Raw genomic sequence first — 19,432 nt, 5'->3', positions numbered from 1 at the left:
CAGTAGCCTCTGGCTCAGAGGGCTGCCAAGAGGACTGATGGGCATGTGGAACACACGCACATGGGACCCGGGGACAGTGGGCGCTGAGGGGCGCTGGCCATCCCCCTTCCCACCCTCCACCCCCAACTCCTGTCCTCTCTGCTGGCTCTGCTTTCTTGTCTGCTGGCACCTGCCTTGTGCAGCATGATCCGCCACAACACGAACCAAATCCACTAATCACTCCATGTACACCATGATTGGTAGCCGAAGACATCCAGGTGGGGTCCCCATATTTTCCTGTTCAGTCACTAGTTTGTGAAATAACACCTCCCTTCTCCTGGTCTCTGCCACCCTGCATCCCAGTACCGCCTCCTCCGGCCATTCATGGCCTGCGTGTCTTGTGAATCCAGCGTGCATCTCTCTCTTCCAGAGGCCTCCTGTGATTAATCCCTCCTGATCCTCTCCTAGGCGCACCGTCCCTTCAGCCCTCACAAATTCAGTTCACATTACAGCAGTGGTTCTCAACTGGGGGTGATTTTGTGCCCGAGGGGACATTTGGCAATGTCGGGAGATAATTTTTTTTGTCACAATTCTAGTGGGTAGAAGGCAGGGATGCTGCTAAATACCCTGCAATACACAGGGTTGCGGGTGGGGGGCCCACAGCAAGGAATTATCTGGCAACAGGGCAGGGGCTGTAAACCCTGCATTATAATAATCTGTCCTTGTTGATGCTCCTCTGTTAAAAAAAAAAAAAAAAAAGAAGCTGTCAGGGGTTGCAGTTGTGCGTGCTAGCCCTCCAGCTGGAATTCTTTTGATTCTTCTGTAGCACCTAAGACAATACCATGCCTAAGATGGATTAACTGATAACGATTAATTTTCTAAGTAAACAGCTATCCAGGAACATTTTTCATCACATGTCTGGTATATTCTATGATTAAAAAATAGCCACATAAAGGTTTGAAAAGTCTGTGTTCCTTGAGAGAAAAATGGGGAATTCTCTTTGTAGTCACCAACCAAAAGTTTGTTCAGCTACAGGACAGACGTCCTGCTGCAAGGAGGGTCTGGGGGGTCAGGCAGCCTCATCAACCATAATTACTCAGACAAACCATTCGTGACCAGCTCTGTGTCTGTGTTCCTTTCTAGGAACATGAACTTTTTGTTGGCATTCACAAAATTAAAATTATATGAGATACTAAAACCTCATCATCTGCATCTAAGAGAAACAGGCCTTTTCTTTTCTAGGATGGAAGTGGCACTGAGCAAGGTGCTTCCAAATGATGTAAAATCCACATTGAGTCCTTAAGAGACAGCTGGAAAAGAGAGGGGCCTTGGAAAAGAACCCCAGGCAATCGTCACCCGGTCTGTCAAAGATCTCTCCTAAAAACAGGAGAACTGAATAAAGAGAAGACCATAGCTCCTACTCCCACCTTGGGTGGCAGGATTGACGTACAGGGGTGCAGGCACCCCTAACTCAGAAGGGGACTTATATAGGGCATAGGGGACTCAGCCTGTAACTGACCCTGCCCAAGGAGTCAACAGCTGAGGCAACGCTGATGAGAGTCATAGGCATTCCTGTGTGATTCTTGATAGATCTCTCTCTGCAGAGTGTCACCACCATCACGGTGGTGATCACAGAGGAACAGCCACGTCTCAAATGCCCATGTTTTTTACTCACTGGCTCAAAAAGCTAATTCTTTCAAATGATCGAAAATAAAATAAATCAGATGGATACATCTGAGAGATTTCAGTTAAGTCTTTATGTACAATTCTTTGTCCTTTAAATCTGTGCAGTCCAGTGTGGGAGCCCCTAGTCCTGTGTGCCTATTCTACAGAGCTCTGGAAGGGTGGCTGGTCTGAACTGAAATGTACTGTGAGTGTGACAAAAGAATGTAAAATATTCCATTAGTACTTTTTTTTTTTTTACACCAAATACACATCAAAATAATATTTGGGATATTCTGGCTTAAGTAAAATATACTATTAAAATTAATTTACTTTTTAAAATGTACTTTTTTTACTTTTTAAATGTCACTGCTGGAACACACGCAGACTCGCCTACGGCCTGCCTTACATTCTTAGTGGAGCTGCCACTCATCGTCACACCAAGGGGGTTATATTTAGGTTTGGTCAAGGCAGCAGAAGATTTTAGCCCACTTCTATTCTGTGGATTTCTATGGAATGTAAAGAACCACTCCCCCATTCACTCAAGGACACTTGGACTTTGAGTTTCCATCCTTAAAGGAAAATGAAGAGATTTTTTAAAAGTGTACACTCCAAATTGTGATGGTATGTAACATGGCCTTCATCCACTTGGGCTTGTGTTTTCTCCTAGAAAGCGTTATCTACAGTTTCTGAATAAGTGGTGTTCACTTCTGTCCATCGATGTCAGCCAAGTTTCTTCTCCAAAAGCCTTGGAAGGTAAATTTGGACAGATGAAAATTGTAGGAAATTTCTTCCTTGCCAAACATGATGGCAGGAAGAGCCCTCATGGGACAACTCCACTGTCCTCCCAGTGGCACCCCCATCTGCCTTCCCTGTCCTCTCTCTAAGTACCCGCTAGCCTCTGAGTGCTGCCCATGTCAGACTTCCAACTACACGGTAGCCATCAATCAACTCATGTTTGCAGGCAATGATTCTTAATCTCAGAACTTATCTACTAGAAACACAAAATAAACAGTTAATGTATCTCTCATCCTTACATGTAAGTTTTCCAGGGCACAGATGGAAGGGAGATACAGCTCCCCCAGAGCAGGCTGTATCTCCCCCCAGCCCTCCCCCACCAACCCCCAGCATACGAGTTTAAAGTAAAGAAGTGAGAAAGGTCACCGGGAAGGCAAAGGGTGAGTTGGTTTGATCATGACAGGGGTTCAGAGGGTGATTATTATGGCAGAGTCTCAGTAATATCACAGACCTGCATGTGGGCCCCAAAGAGGACACCTCAACAAAGTCCTATGTTCACGGAGTGGCGGACCCCAAAGAGGACACCTCAACAAAGTCCTATGTTCACGGAGTGGCGGACCCCAAAGAGGACACCTCAACAAAGTCCTATGTTCACGGAGTGGCGGACCCCAAAGAGGACACCTCAACGAAGTCCTATGTTCACAGAGTGGCGGACCCCAAAGAGGACACCTCAATGAAGTCCTATGTTCACAGTGTGGTGGACCCCAAAGACGACACCTCAACGAAGTCCTATGTTCACAGTGTGGTGGACCCCAAAGAGGACACCTCAATGAAGTCCTATGTTCACAGTGTGGTGGACCCCAAAGAGGACACCTCAACGAAGTCCTGTGTTCACAGTGTGTGAACACGTGGATGACATGAAGGCATCCGTGATAAGGAAGATCCCATTCTTGCCAAACTCTAGTCAGGCATCTCTGACTGCTCTTCCCAGCGAGGCCCTGATTTGGGGGCTTCTGTGTCTGTTTCTGCAATGCCCAATTTTAGCAAAAGTCCTGCTGAGTCAGGTTAGCCAGAACCCTCACCCTCCCTATCTGATCCCCTTTGCTACTTGATGGGGTTCCTCATCCCCCACTGTCCCCTGGGAATCTCTGACCACCCTGGCCTGCCTTCGGCTGGAATCCGGTTCTGTTGGTTTAGCCAGAAGCCCCCTCACCCCTGAGGCTTCCTTTTGGTAGTCTTCCATCCACTACCCCCAACTCTGCTCCTTGGCTGTAAATTCCCACTGTTCCTTGCTGTATTGGAGCGGAGCCCAACGCCTCTTCCCTACTGTAAACCCCACTGCACTGGTCCCTATGACTCTGCATGGTCTCCCTGATTAAGTCTACCTTCGTGTTTTAACAAATGTCCTGAATCATTTTAACAATGAGGTGTGAGGGGTATTCAGGGACACTCTGAGTGTGTGGTTTGGCAGATGGCTCTAGGTTAGATCGGATTCCCCAGTCACAACTCCAGCCACCAAAAATTTGCAGATGTGTATTATAAGGTAGGGTGTGGAAGGCTCCCGGGGCCACTAGGAAACAAGCTGTCCCTGAGAGGCTCTGCAGGGAAGGCCTGGCTTCTGAGGCCGCAGCCCCTGCTCTCTAAGTCCCCTTGCAGGCTCAGTGTGGCTGGGACTCTCTTCCACGCCGCTGCACCTGCTCAGCCTTCCCTGGTCGGTCTCCTCCCAACCAGGTCCCGCCACACCTCCTTGCCTTGGTCCATTTCCTCCATCCTCATTGAGTCCTTTGTTTCCTTTTATTCCTGAGCTGCCTTTCATGCTACTTCCACCCTTGGAATAAAAATGCCTCCCACTTCCCAAGCACAAAGAGCCTGCCCACTCCCCTGATTAACGTCCTCCAGGGGGATTTTTCTCCTGAAAAGCCCGTCTGGCCTCCCCTCCTCCTCATGCCCAGCGCATCCACTGGAGAGGGCTGTTCCAGAGATTATTTTGCGCAATGTGCTGGCCGCCCTGCCAACTCTGGATGAGGGGTTTCATCTCTGGCTTCCTTCTAAAACCCAACTGACTGACTCATTCCCTCACTCAAAAGAGCTACTGTTCCATCATCTTGCTTTATCCTCCCAAATACGCCAGTTAAAGTACTAATGATAGTAATATTCCAGTGAGTCATTGAAATATCTTATTTTGCAGTACCTATAGTTTGCGTGTTGAATTTACATGGGTGTGCACGGAGCTTTGCATTTTAAAATTAACAGAAGACATCATTTCTTCTGTTTAAGCAGTGGAACCGTCAAAATAATCTTCTAAAGTGTTTAGGTTCCCAGATTTTCACAACCAAGCAAAGGAGAAAGAGGGGTTTATTTCTAGAATCATAGGATGATAATGCTGGAATGGCTCTTTGCACTCAGTGGGCCTATTTTACAGACACTGAAATTAAGGCCCCAAGAAGTCAACACACTTCTCAAAGTCACAGAATAAGTTCATATGGTTATTTTAAATACGTAATAATAAGGAATAAGATGCCATTTATCTAACAGGCACTGCAGGGAGGGAGGTGATTAAACAGAATACTCAAAGTAGAGGAACTTGTAGGTAGCCAGACTCCTGAAAATACGGCAGTCCTGGGAGCTGCAGTAGAGAGGACGCAGAGGCTATGCTGTGGAGGAAGGTCACAGGCGGGATGTGGAAAGGTCCCAGGGCTGTGCTTCTCATGTTCAGGTGACTCACCTGTGGTCTTGTTGAAATGCAGATTCTGATTTACCAGGTGAGTCAGGGCCCAAGAGTCTGCATTTCTAATAAGCTCCCCGGTGACGCTGACGTTGCTCTTCCGCAGACCTCTGTTTGAGTAGCAAGGATTTAGAGATTCCGTTTCAGAAGCCAGAAAGTCAAAGGAGGGCTATATAGTACCTGGACTTGGAACCAGACCCCCCGTGAGGGTCCCACGCCTGTCACTGATTGGCTCTGTTGTCAGTGGGTGGGGTTGCACCTGTCTCTGAGCCTCAGTTTACTCATCTGTAAACCAAGGGAGTTGTCCAGGATGTCATCCTGGACTGCTGAGGTCCCTTTAAGCTGGAATGTCCCATGACTCAGAGCCCTGCAGTGGCCAGCACCCCAGGAGGAAGGGAGGGGCCGCAGAAAGCTGTTGTGAGAGATGGACGGACCCACATGTCATCAACTTTCTTGATGCCCTTGGCTGGGTAGGGGTGAGCCTGGAATTTTCATTAACTTGCTCCAGACCACTCACTCCTTGCTTTGACTGTATTCTTGAACCATGCGCGTGGTCCCAAGTTTTCTATCCTTTTCATGCTGCTTGGTCCTTTACTCTCCCGCTCCACCGCAGCCTCTGTGTTCCTTGCCCTCAGGGTGACCTTCTCCTCGCACTGGTTATGCCATCATCCTTCCCCTTCCATGGCCCCGTATATAAGAAATGATTATAATCACAGTACGTTCTGTTTTTTAGCAGAGCATATCAACATTGCTGTATGCCATCATCACACTGGCTTAACACAAACTCTAAAGAAAGTGACATTGGTGTAGCAAGAGAAAGACAGACTTCCCCTTAACTGAAAGGAAGTGGTATCCTGGCTTTAGGGAGGAGTTCATCAGTTCTACAGAGGGGATTTCACATCTTTACACAGGGACACAAACTACACAAAGAGGGCCATTCAGGATGGGAAACGCTGCGGTCGCTAGAATCCCTATGTGACACTGTGGTCTCTCTAGAGTGTCTGTGTGACACTGTGGTCTCTCTAGAGTCTCTGTGTGACACTGCGGTCTCTCTAGAATGTCTGTGTGACGCTGCGGTCTCTCTAGAGTCTCTGTGTGACGCTGCGGTCTCTCTAGAATGTCTGTACACTGCGGTCTCTCTAGCATGTCTGTGTGACGCTGCGGTCTCTCTAGAGTCTCTGTGTGACGCTGCGGTCTCTCTAGAATGTCTGTACACTGCGGTCTCTCTAGCATGTCTGTGTGACACTGCGGTCTCTCTAGAATGTCTGTGTGACGCTGCGGTCTCTCTAGAATGTCTGTACACTGTGGTCTCTCTAGAGTGCCTGTGTGACGCTGCGGTCTCTCTAGAATGTCTGTACACTGCGGTCTCTCTAGCATGTCTGTGTGACACTGCGGTCTCTCTAGAGTGTCTGTGTGACGCTGCCGTCTCTCTAGAGTGTCTGTGTGACGCTGCGGTCGCTAGCTAGAATGACTATGTGATGCTGTGGTCTCTCTAGAATGCCTGTGTTAACTCAGGAATTCACATTCCTAAGCTCAGTGCAGGCTGAGCACAAAAGTGTGATCTCATCAAGTTAAATAACCCCCTTCTCTCAATTTCTCTTCCTGTAAGGAGGAAAATGCCACTTTCCACCCACAAAGCTCTCTAGAGGACCAAGAAGACAATTCTGTGAAGGACGTCCACCAGCAGAGAGGAGACACAAGACAGCTTTCTAGAGCTGTCGTCCTAAGTCCCCACGCCCATCAGTGTATAGTAATGTCACCAACTTCAAAATCAAGGAAATATGTTTGCATCAGAGAATGGCTTCAATGCCAACACATGGTACATTCCCAGAAGTTTGGATTTCCATAGAAAGAATAAATAACACAGGCTTCCTTGAACGTCCTGGATGAAAACCACACACATCCTTCCAAATCCTGTGGAAAAACATCTCTGGCCCCTCCTTCCCTTAGAAACAGACCCTTCAAAATCTTGTGGTACTTCCCCAAATACCATAATTTTGAGTTGTGACATCTGGTTTCCAGCTCTCCCAGGCTGGAGTTTCTTGTTAAAGGGACATCGAAATCTCGACATCCCAAGCTGCCACTCTGGCCTTGTGCAGGAGCCTTGCTGCCTCACTTCCTGGCATCCGTGCACTCTAGATGGTTCTAACACTTCCCCCAGACAAGGAAGCTACGTGTTTTTCTAGGATGTCCTTTTTTAGAAGACTTTGTCTCTTCCAGAAGGTATGTCAGACATGATGGGACTCCCCCACTCTCCGTTGCCTCAAATATCACAGAACATCTGGACACCAATGACAGTCCCACTAGAAAAAGGCCCTTGAATCTTCAAGAAGCTCTAAGAGGGGCATTAGATTGTCTGGAAATTCCCTAAAGTTCTTCCTGCTCCACCCACTTGAGCCCAGGATTTGAGAACCAGGTCTTCCAGCCACGGCATGCTAGGCACGGCTTTCTGTTTCGAAGCTCGAGGCTGCGCTGGGGAGAGAGGATGTGGTCCATGGGAAGGGGAAGTGCCACTGCTGCAGGGAGCCAAGCATGGCTTGCTCAGGGCCTGGCTCCCCAGGCAGCAGGAGGTGGGCAGGACCGTGCAGCAAGTCAGAGCACAGGGTGTGGTATAAGATGAGTGGGCGTTGGACTCCCAGCTCTGGCCAAGTGACCTCTGGCAAACCCCTTTCCTCCCTAGCACTGGCATCCTCACAGATGTAACAAAATACGGATGGTGGGCAAATGCCACAGCGTGGCCACATCCCACACGGGGAGAGACGCTTCATCAACAACAGCCATGAACACTGTCCGGCCTGTTCATCAGAGCCCAGTAGACTCATCACACCGACACACGGGAAAAGCACGGGGAATATTTCATTTCATGGGCACGGGTAAGTGCTTAAGCTGGTGGTGGAGGAGAAAGTCCAAAGGCTACTGAGGCGGCATCATAGTGACCATCAAGAACAGGCCAGACACCAGGTGCAGTGGCTCACGCCTGTAATCCCAGCACTTTGGGAGGCCAAGGCGGGCAGATCACCTGAGGTCGGGAGTCGAGACCAGCCTGACCAACAGGGAGAAAACCCGTCTTTACTAAAAATACAAAATTAGCTGGGAATGGTGGCGCATGCCTGTAATCCCAGCTACTCGGGAGGCTGAGGCAGGAGAATTGCTTGAGCCTGGGAGGCGGAGGTTGTGGTGAGCTGAGATCACACCATTGCACTCCAGCCTGGGCAACAGGAACAAAACTCCATCTAAAAACAAACAAACAAACAAACAAAAAACAACAACAACAAAAAAACAAGAACAGGGCGGAAAGCAGTAGGGAGGGAGGATGGGAGAGGCAGCAAGGGCTCCCACACCGGCCGGTGCAATCCATTCTGCACGGAGCTCTGCGGCCTCGTCAGAGTGCATGAGAGGCTAAAAGGGCCACTGCAAAAAACAAAAAACAAAAAACAAAAAAAACAACAAAAAAACTACACGAAGTGTGAATTGTGGTGATATTGGAGGTGAGTAAAAAGATACAAATATGAATTGGGGGAAATGGTCAGAAAATCTTACCTTCTGAAAAAAAAACTGGCAAAAAGCAATCAAATTAGCCACCTGTAATGCCAGCTATTTTGACCCTGCCAATTTTTTGGGGGTGGAGAGGGGTGCATATTCAACAGTATGGACAACGAGTATACAGTACACAAAGCGACTGCACAGTGTGTGAAGATTCAATCACAGATCAATCACAGCCAGTAGATTACTCATTAGGCAAAAATCAATGAAACCAAATCAATGAAACCATCAAATTTTAAAGCAATTTTATGGTGAATATTGACAACAGAAAATGAAATTAACACTGCCTAAAAAAAAAAAAACCCAAACAAAAACCCCTAAAACTGCATATGGTAAAAAATCAAATCACAAAAAAAAATTTGTCTTAGTAGAAATAATAGTTCTATTAAAAAATTCATAATGGCAGCTTTCATAATACTGATAGGTGAAAAATCTTAGTTATAAATTTTATGCAGAGAAGAAATTACTCCAATAAAAAGAATTTTAGTGAAATAACAATGTAAATGAAAACAATTGGAAATAACTTGTGCAATAGAGAAAATTGTGGTCTTATATTGACTTAGTCTTTTCCTCAGAAAGCATTTTCTCCAACAAAAGTCCGTTAGTGTCGTTAAAATTCCAATTAAAACGTTTCTACTCTTAAACACAGAATTAAGATATCTTTGATGGGGGAAAAGCCCAGCAAGTCAGATCAGTGGGTCAAAACTTCCTGTGGTTGTGGAAGTCTTCCCAGGAGATGCTGTGGTTAGGATGGGCCGGGACTGTGTCCCTGACAAGTCCAGGCTTTCCCAGGGTCAGGAAGTTGCTGTGCTGTGCTTTCTAGAAATCTCCTCGAGAGACTCTTTCAAGGATTAATTTAGGAAATAACAAAAGATAAGCTTTACTCATAGTAAGGTGATTGGTTCTACATACTACAAGAAAATTTATTGGATGATGAGAATTTGACCAAAGATGAGGAGAAGGAGGTGGAGGGAGTGGAGGAGGAAGGAGAGAAGGAGAGAAGGAACACACACACACGCACACGCACACGCACACGCGTGCATACACACGCACGCACGCACAGGCACATCCACTCTGCCTAGGGAAGTGGCATTCCACCACGTCAGCAACACATACAGAGTGGAGGTAATCAGTCTTCAGATTCTGCCACAACGCAAGTGAATGTTTAAAAGCCCACCAGCTTCCTTTGATCTGGTTCCACCTTTACCAAGCAAAGTCCATCATGTATATGGTATCTGGGTTACTGTGGCTTGGAGGAGGAGCTTCCTAAATCACTAGCCTTGCTTTGGGAGCCAAAGCTCCTCACTCACTCTCCACATTGACTTCCTTAGTCTCAGCATCGGTTCAGGACTGTGGAGGGGGTGCGAAGAGATGAAACCTGTGGAATGTGAAATACTTCCCCCTATTTTGATCACTGGAAAGGTCTATCCCTAATAGAAATTAAATGCTTTGATCTTGTGATTTCTAGTACAGGATTTGTCATTTTTTTCTAACCCCAAATCAGTTGCTTAGGATCAGATAATCCTTGGGTGAACTGTAAAAACTGAGTTTCGGAAACTGAAGTTTCCAAGCAAGCCTCCAGTGACCCCTGCTTCCCTGGCCCCCTGCTGCTATTCTTTGATGTCTTTTTAGCAGCAACCTAAGTCATCGGGAACATTCTTTCAGAAGAAAGAAGTGTAAGGCATTTCAAGAGCCTTGAAACAGACTCTGAAGCCCAGAGCCCTCCTCCTCCCCACCTACTCCTCTCAGAAGTTTGAAGACAGGGGAAAGCTGTTTAAATCCTTGGCAAATCTTCAATAAATTACTTAGATGGCTGATTCCAAGCGGCCATTATGGGCTTCTATAAGGAAGAGATCTACAATGGATAATTAGAACAAATAACCCTAACAATAAAAAGTTTCCAAATCTAATTGTTCATTTTTCTTTCTTTAGCCAGATAGCACAACATAAATGTGTTAAGATTTCATTGAAACAACCTTATCTTCCAAAGCCAAGTAGTATACCGGAGGACTCCTTATGAAGAGTTAGATCAGTGATGGAAAAGAGCCCAGCTTACAGGTGCCTGCATTCCTTCCTCAGCCGGGAGGAGGCACAGCTAAGCTGGCAGGCAGCAGACCCAAAGATATTGTACCAGCTCTGCCATTTATTCCTGTCACACTTCAGGTAGCTTTTTATGAGAGCCTACATTTGTAGAAGGTGAAGAGAAAACTGAAAAGAGAAGAATTAGACAAAACAACAAACAATCCTTTACTAGACATCTACAACATGCCAGGCACTTTTCCTATAATCATTCATCCTAACAAGAACCTCAAAAGATCCATGCCATTACTCCTGTTTCACAGATAAGAACACAGAGGGATAGGGTTTAGAAAACTGCACTGCTCGCCTAAGTCACACAACTAGAGAAAGGGTGAGCCAGGATTCAAACCCATGTCTGAGGACCTCCAAAGCCCTCTTCTTCCTCTTCTCCTTCTGCTTCTTCCACCCCATCTTTTTCCTCTCTCCCTTCCTACCCTCCTCCTCCTTTTAAATTTTTTTATTTTTTGAGTCTTGCTCTGTTGCCCAGGCTGGAGTGCAGTGGCGCAATCTCGGCTCACTGCAAGCTCCGCCTCCCGGGTTCATGCCATTCTTCTGCCTCAGACTCCGGAGTAGCTGGGATGACAAGTGCCTGCCACCATACCCGCCTAATTTTTTTGTGTGTTTTTAGTAGAGACAGGGTTTCACCATATAAGTCAGGATGGACTTGATCTCCTGACCTTGTGATCCCCCCGCCTTGGCCTCCCAAAGTGCTGGGATTACAGGCGTGAGCCACAGTGCCTGGCCTCTTCCTCCTTTTTTTCACATCTTTATAGAGGTATAATTTATGTACCATAGCAGTTACCATAGAAAGTGTGCAATTCAGTGACTTGTAGTGAATTTATTGCATTGTGCAACCATCACCATGACCTAATTTTAGACCATGTTCATAATCCCAACAAGCTCCTTCATGTCATGTGCAGTCAACCTGCACTCCTACCCTCCCAGCCCCAGGAAATCACTAATCTCCTTTCTCTCTGTAAAGATTTGTCCTTTCTTGGACATTTTATACAAGTGAAATCACAAGTACATAGTGTTTTGTATCTGGCTTCTTTCCCTTAGCAAATGTCTTTAAGGTTCATCCATGTTGTAGCCTGTATCAATACTTTTCTTCCCTTTTATTGCTTCACGGAATCCCACTGTATGGATATAACACATATTGATCATCAATTCATCCTTTGATGGACATCTGGGTTGTTAGGTTTCATGCAGCTGTGAATAGTCATATACAAGTCTTTGTGCGGACATACTTAGGAGTGGAATTGCTGGGTCACATAGGAATGGTGTTTAGCTTTTGGAGAATTTTGAGAAACTGCTTTCCAAAGTGGATGTGCCATTTTATATTCCCACCAGTAATGTACAAGGGTTCTAGTTTCTCCACATCATCACCAGCATTTGTCATTGTCAGTCTTTTTGATTAGTGCCATCCTAGAGGGTATGAAGTGGCATCTCACTGCTTTTGTTTTTGTTTTTGAGACAGAGTTTTGCTCTGTTGCCTAGGCTAGAGTGCAGTGGCACAATCTCGGCTCACTGCAACCCTCCGCCTCCTGGGTTCAAGCTATTCTCCTGCGTCAGCCTCCCAGGTAGCTGGGACTACAGGCTTGCACCACCACACCTGGCCAATTTTTTTTTATTTTTTATTTTTAGTAGAGATGGGGTTTCACCATGTTGGCCAGGCTGGTCTCAAACTCTTGACCTCAAGTGATGTTTCCACCTCGACCTCCCAAAGTGCTGGGATTACAGGTGTGAGCCACCATGCCCTGCCTCATCCACTTAGTAAGAAAGGCAGAAAGCCTGTTCCTAATCATGCTGATTTTGCAGATGCACTTGCACTAACCTGGAGATGGGGCTCACTACAGGAAATTGCATCACCCCCAGTATGGAAGTTGGGCCCTTGCACTGGGAAGATGATTTTCAAGTTACCTGCTTGTGTGTTGTGGGCATAAACCACACAGTTTTGAAGGAAACAAGGTTTGACTTCCCTCTCTCTCCCCAGTGATGGAAGGAGCTGGAAAGAACAAGGTCTGAAACCTGGAAAGCTGAAAACCTGGAAACCCGGGTTCTAGGCTCCAGCTCTGCCACTTTCACCCATTTAAGCCCCTGTTGGGGACTTTGTTTCCTTATTTGTAAAATGGGTATAATAATAAAGTTTTCCTTACAGGGTGGCTTAGATATGGAAAAAAAGGAGTGATAGCCATGGATGGGCCTGGCAAATGATTAAAGTGCTATAAAATGTGAGCCTTAAAATTAGGCACTAGCAGGCCCTGTCTTGGAATCCCATGATGCAGGGGCTAAGAAAGAGATTGTCTGCCCATTGCTTCTCCCTCCCCGCTCCTTCCTACCTCAGGACACAAGAGAGCTGCAGTCTAGCAAACGACACCACACACTCCACACACTCCCATTTTACTGCTCCCTTCCCAGGCAGTAGAGATGAAGGATGAAGGCAGATGTCGAGAGAAGGACAAAGCTGTGCTTTAGCACTTGGGGAATGGTAGGACCAGAATAGGCACTTTTTAAGCAAGATCCACAGCTCTATCTTCTTACACTGTAGACAGGGAGCTCCCTCCAGCTTTAGTGGAGGCTGCAAAGGAAAGTCCATAGAATAGGAGGAATCCTGGAAGAGAAATATCTCTGCCAAGTGATTTTTTAGGCCTAAACATTATGTTCACACCGAATCATCACAGCTCCTCTGCCGGGCCTGTGAAATTTACCAAAGCACCACAGCAAAGCTACACATTCACAATCACAAACTTTTAAGAGCAAGAAAAAGTTCTTTTTTTAATTAAAAAAAAAAATGTAAAAGTTTGTTGTGTCAGGGATTAGGGTCTGTTTTAGTATCTTCAAAATGGGTTGTAATAAACTTTAGTATAGGTTTTAATATCTAAGCAAAAATAAAGCTATTCATCTCAACACATATCACAGATACATGTTTATTATACCTAAATAAAGGAAATTCTCAATCCTAGGCTGGATAAACAAGAAAGTCGTCTAAGATGTAACTGTCCTAGATTGATATCATGGAGACTGGTCATGCTCCAAGGATTGCAAAAGCGAGTAAGTGCAGCAACCTACAACTGTAGTAGACCTTTTGGGGTGGAGGCTGCTTCGTAGAGTGGAATCAACACTTGGGTTTCAAAGAAACATGAGAAGCACAGCTCACAGGCGATGCTTTGCTCGCTTGGGCTAGCAGTCCTGCCTCCAGGATACCCGTCCCTCCAGCCACCTCTTCTTCAGCTCATCCTGCCCACCCAGCGAGCTAAGGAACGCTGATTTCTGGCCTCCTTCCTTCCCAGCGCTCAGCTCCTCCTGCATAGCCCTCGGCCTGCCTTCCCCACTGTGGCTGGGCCCAGGCGGGAAGTGACCAGAGGCCATGGGCAGACTTCCAGTGTTACCTATTTGCCTTTCCAGATCGGCGGCTTCATCAGGCGTGGCTCGTGGGAGGACTCCGGGGTCGCTGAAGCTGGTGCGGAGCAGGGTCCCCATCACAAAGAAGAACAGGATGCCGGCGACTGCAGGGATGGCAGGAGTGATCTTCACCGCCAGGTACGGACAGCTGCCAACAGGTTGGACAGGCCGGGGAGAAGGAGAAAAGAAAGGATATACAATGTTAGGAATCAACAGTAAGTAGTCTTTATCTTCTAAGAAGCCAAAAGCTTATTTGGAGGAGGGAAATTGATTTCCATTAAAAATTCATCAATGTGAACGATTTACATTTGGGGAGATCTGCGGTTCTCTTTTACAGACAATTGAACCCCCACTCCCCAGCACGACAGCCCAAGCCCTCTGCTCTTACAGGAAGATGCTGGAAGAAGAATGAAAATAGTCCTGCTTGTATAATCAGTCTAAGACGCATAGAGCTTGTATAAATAGACACGTGTCCTCTGTGCTGTAAACACAGTCCAGGAGTCTATGAGATCCCCCCACCCTCCCCTGGGATTACATAATAGAAGAAGACATCAATTTAGAATGATCTTCATGCAAGCCGGCCTTTCCCACTTGGGTCAAACGACTCAGGGACTTTCAGCCAGCCTCAGATGCTGAGGACTGTACACACACTCTCAAAGGGCAAGACACCAATTTTCCATGTTTTGGAGGTAATTTATTCCGAAGGGAATGAGCTATGGAAATGGACTTGCAGGCAAGTTTCTGAAGACGATGTAAGGGATTTCAGCAGCTGGAATAGAATCATCTCGTGCTTTTCCAGAGGGCGTCTGAGCTACCAACGGATGAACGTGGCCCAACTCTTAACTCAACCTCTTCACTGCTGTCAGTCTGACACGCTGACGTGAAGCAGGGGTTGTGATGAATCAGGGAGAGGTGCCACTGGGACAAACTCAGCTCTACACGAGGCCAGCCTAGGAACAAGCGTCTGACATTTGGTCTCAGATCCAGGTATTCTGGAGCCGGAGCAGTTCTTACCATGGCGCTTTGATGCACTCGGATGCTTGGACCTAAGTGAAGGATGGGATCTGCAGTGACCACAGTCACTCCACTGTTGCCACATTAAATAACATCATGGGCATTGGGGAACAGGATGCAGAATCGTGGAATTAGGACATCTAGCATGGAAAGCAATGCTAGATTGCCCACCTCATCAGAATATCCTCTTCCATGTTCTCAAGACAAAACAGAGATGGGGAGCTGGAGAAGAAAGGATTGGGAAGCTCAGCTCTGCCCAAGACTGGGAAGCAGACAGGGCTCTTGGTCTTGGAAGCCCTGGGAACCAGCACCCCACTGCTGTGCAGGTCTCTGATGGATGGCAAAGTGATGCAGGCAGGAGTCTGGGACTTGATCCCCTTTGCTGACCAAAGCCGTGATCCCCTTTGCTGAGACAAGTGATAGATAGAACATTAGTGCACCAGCCTTCAAGAGGCCTGCAGACCTAGACACAGCTTCCTGGAGCGATCACTGATGTTGATAATGTGGACCGTGGTTGTGCAAGTTTCCTAGCACGAGGAGATGTACAGCGAAGTATTTAGGAATAAAGTGCCACGATGAATGCAGCTTACTCCCAAATAGCTCAAAAAAATATTGTCTAGACAGAGTAAATGGGATCAAGTATTAGCAAGAGGTGAATTTGGGTAAAGGGTAAATGGATGTTCCTTGTACTACTCTTACTCTTGCTACTTTTCTATAAGTTTGAAATTATTTCCAAATAAAATTTTAAAAAAAGAAACACAGTCTATATCGAAGGCATGAAAATACCCTGGTATGAAATTTTATATATATATATATACACACACATACATACACACACACACACACACACATATATGCTATATATAAACCCCGAATACATATAATTTTAGTCTAAAATAATCTACTTTAGGGGGACTTTTTTTGTTATAAAGTGGTTAGGGAAAAGAGCAAATGTGTAGAAGAGAATTTTCCAAAAAAACTTGAATTCACAATTCAACATAATTTGAACAATGACAGTGAATAAAAACAAGCCCACGTTTTTCCCCTTTTTCAAGATTAATGAATTTGAAGAAGAAGATGTTGGCACAGCAAAGCCAGCTTCAGCGAGGGCACAGCTGGACAAGGTGAACCAGACAGACCTGGTTAGGAGAGAGTGTTCCACTTCAGGTGTTGACAGCTGTGGCTTAACGCTATGGAGCTTCTCCAAGAATGGCTACTTGTGAATGGCCAGAACCCTCCGGTGAGGGTGACTGAGTAGATCGTAGGCTCTGGTGTGCTTATTTTTTCCTTTTTGGGTCTGAAAGGCAGCTTGGTGGACTGCAAAGTCTACCTGCTCAACGTTGCAAAGGCTGCCTCTTGCTCTTAGAGCAAGTTCTAGCATGCCTTGCCCTCCACCGTTCCCTGTCCCAAGTGCACTATCCGCGGGGTTGGGATCTTCCACAGCTACCCCACTTCCCCAAGCTGATGCCTCTGCGGCCTCTCATCACCTCCAACCCCCAAACAGGATGTCCCCTGCCACATTCTCACTGCAGAGACAATACACTGTAGATCGGTATCTGCACTTCAGCATACACTGATTTATTCAGAGCCATCCCAGGAAAGGAGGAAAAGGGAAAGTCCAGTTGACGCGGGGAGGCCTGCTGCCTGCCAGGGTTCTCTCACTGCGTAGCGGGCTGTTGCACTTGGACACGTCAGGGCACAGATCTGAAATGCATCTGTTTGTGTTTCCCTGGGAACCTGCTCCTGCTCCTGTTCCCGCAGGAAATCTCAGGCGGGTCTAGTGACTTCTCTGATCATAATATGAAGGTAATAGGAAGTCCTTGTCGCTTTAAGTAGCAAACAGTGTCATTTAAGTAAATGAAAAGGTAATAATCCCAGTGAATAATGGTAACTTCTACCTTGATATGAAGTTAAGCCCCCTCCACCACCCCAGCTTGCCAGCTGCAGTTTTTGGCCCCTCCATGGTGGAGAAGAAAGCAGGAGGAGTAGACAGGGAGGCAGGAAGGAGCTTACAGGAAGAGTTCTGTTACAAGGCGACTGCGTGCTCTGGGTCTATGAGATGGTTAAACCAGCTCTGCCTAGACTTGCATTGGTGAGTGCTTTGGACCCCCCTGGGGGGAACCGAGGTGCGTGGCCCACCTGTGCTTGTCTTCCTCCTTCCCCCTTCTTAAAGAGAAACGGCCAGCCTTCCTCCCACTCAGGGCCTTCCTTCCACTCTGTTTTGCCTTCGAGTCCCTCCTCTCAAAAGCCCTCTCTGTCTTCTCTCTCCGGGGGACAGCTGGAACAGTGATCTCTGTTTACTTATTTATTTATTTATTATCTTTTTTGAGACAAGGTCTCACTCTGCTGCCCAGGCTGGAGTGCAGTGGTATGATCACGGCTCACTGCAGCTTTGAACTCCTGGAGCTCAAGAGATTCTCCCAGCTCAGCCTCCTGAGTGGCTGAGACTATAGGCCCTCACCACGGATGACGCCTGGCTAATTTTTTGTGTGTTTTGTAGAGACAGGGTCTCACTTTGTTGCCCAGGCTGGTCACACACTCCTGGGCTCCAGTGATCCTCCTGCCTCAGCCTCCCAAAGTGCTGGGATTACAGGAATGAGCCACTGTGCCCAGCCTAGACAGTGACCTCATCCCTGCCTACCACGATCCCCTCCTTCAATCTGTCCCAACCACCACTGCCAGCTCCAATCACACGTGTCTCTGCCCAAAAGCCTTCCATGCTTCTGCCGTCCCTGCCAACGAAGCTCGAGCTCCTTATCTGGTGTCTAAGTGTCCCCCAGTCACCTTCTCTCCCTCTCTCTCACTGCCCCTTCCTGAATCCCAGCAATGGCCACACCTAACATTTGGGCATCTCAGGCAAGCATGGGCTTTCACCCACCGCCGGCGCTGCCTGTCCAGTCCATGTGTCTGGAACACCCGCACCTCCCATTTGGCATGTTGATGCTCCCCAACCTTCCACTTCCAGCTCAATACCGCTTCCTGAAAAGCCTTGGTAGTTTCTGGGCTCACCCCTAAACAAAAGGGATCGCTTCTTTCTCTGGACCCCCACCGTGTTTTCCTTTGCTCCCCTTCCTCAGGACATGTGGATATTTGCGGACATGTGGCTATTTGCGGACATGCTCCACGCACCTCACTAGATTAAAAGTCCTGGAAGGTGAGACTGGCCCCTGTTCCTCTTCGTGTCCTTTGTAGCACCTAGCAGGATACCTCGCATGGTGGAAAATGCAACCAAATTTGATAAATATTTGTTGAGTAGCTGAATGAACAGAATCCATTTAGTGAATTTTACTAAAATTTACCTGAAAGAGGAGGAGAGTCAAGTCACCCATACCCTCAGCAACCACAGACCTGGTCTAGAACTTCTCTACTCTTGTTGGCTTGCTAGGTCCCATAACTTCCTTCAGACAGATGCTAAGGCCCAGTTCCTCCCACGAGGCTCCCTCAGCTGAGAGGAGAGGATATTCCTCAGCTCATTGAGCCGAGTGTGCCTCACATTAACCTTCTAGGGGCATTTGCTGGAACCTCTAAGACCCTCCATGTGCTAAAGTTCTAGCAGATGAAGCACCATATGTTGGTACAACTCTGTACAATGCTAGGTGCTTTGTGACAGTCCCGTTCCACCAGCCTGTGTGTGTGACAGAGGACAGTGCTGAATTTGTCCTAGAAATTCTCAACAACTCACTTTTTATAAAAGCAGCAGAATTCCCAACCCTAAACAAACAATGAGGTCAGGGCTACTGAGACACCTTCAAACTGCTGCTCAGAAAAAGCAGAGAGCATCTATAGTCCTTGTGGTAAAGACAAGGCAATAAGCAGACCCTGCCCACGACTGTGAATGTTTACCTCCTGAAGGAGGTGAGACTAATGGGACATCTCAGTCGACCCACAGACTGGCACAGCTTCACAGCTAAAGGAAGCGCTATGCACAGTATGGCAAATTCTTCGCCTGAGCTCAGATGACTTGAAAATGGCTCCTTCATATTTCTGAGCAACTGTGGATGGGAACTCCAATGCTGAGTGCCATCTGTGTTGAGGAAGACTCCATCCCTGAGGGCCTGGATTTGATACAAGATGATGAGGCAGCTGCCAAAGATATAAACACCAAATGGAATCCTATTTCTGTCTCAAGAATTGTGACCTACATACAACTCAGGGCAGTGTAGAAAACAGGCTACAGGCGTCTTAGTCTTCATAAAGATGAACTGGAAAGTGACAGGGGGAAAAAACAAGAATTTGAAAGCATATATCCTCATAACATAAAAGAAATTAGCCAATTTAGCACCAGATGCT

At 46.9% G+C, this 19,432-nt stretch overlaps 1 protein-coding gene across 4 annotated transcripts in view; it reads right to left on the bottom strand.

The window, feature by feature from the left end:
- The window catches only part of LOC105478737 (zinc finger DHHC-type palmitoyltransferase 14), a 297,287-nt gene that overhangs the window by 116,489 nt on the left and 161,366 nt on the right, over positions 1-19,432 (bottom strand). For all 4 annotated transcript variants that reach the window (XM_011736331.3, XM_011736332.3, XM_011736335.3 and 1 more), the window contains exon 2: positions 14,116-14,276. In XM_011736331.3, coding sequence (XP_011734633.1) covers positions 14,116-14,276 — 161 coding nt within the window. The remainder of the gene's footprint in view (positions 1-14,115; positions 14,277-19,432) is intronic.

Source organism: Macaca nemestrina, chromosome 5 (genome assembly GCF_043159975.1).
Source record: "Macaca nemestrina isolate mMacNem1 chromosome 5, mMacNem.hap1, whole genome shotgun sequence".
NCBI lineage: Eukaryota > Metazoa > Chordata > Mammalia > Primates > Cercopithecidae > Macaca > Macaca nemestrina.
Note: the sequence above shows the minus strand (reverse complement) of the source record. Positions and strands in the feature narration are given on the sequence as shown.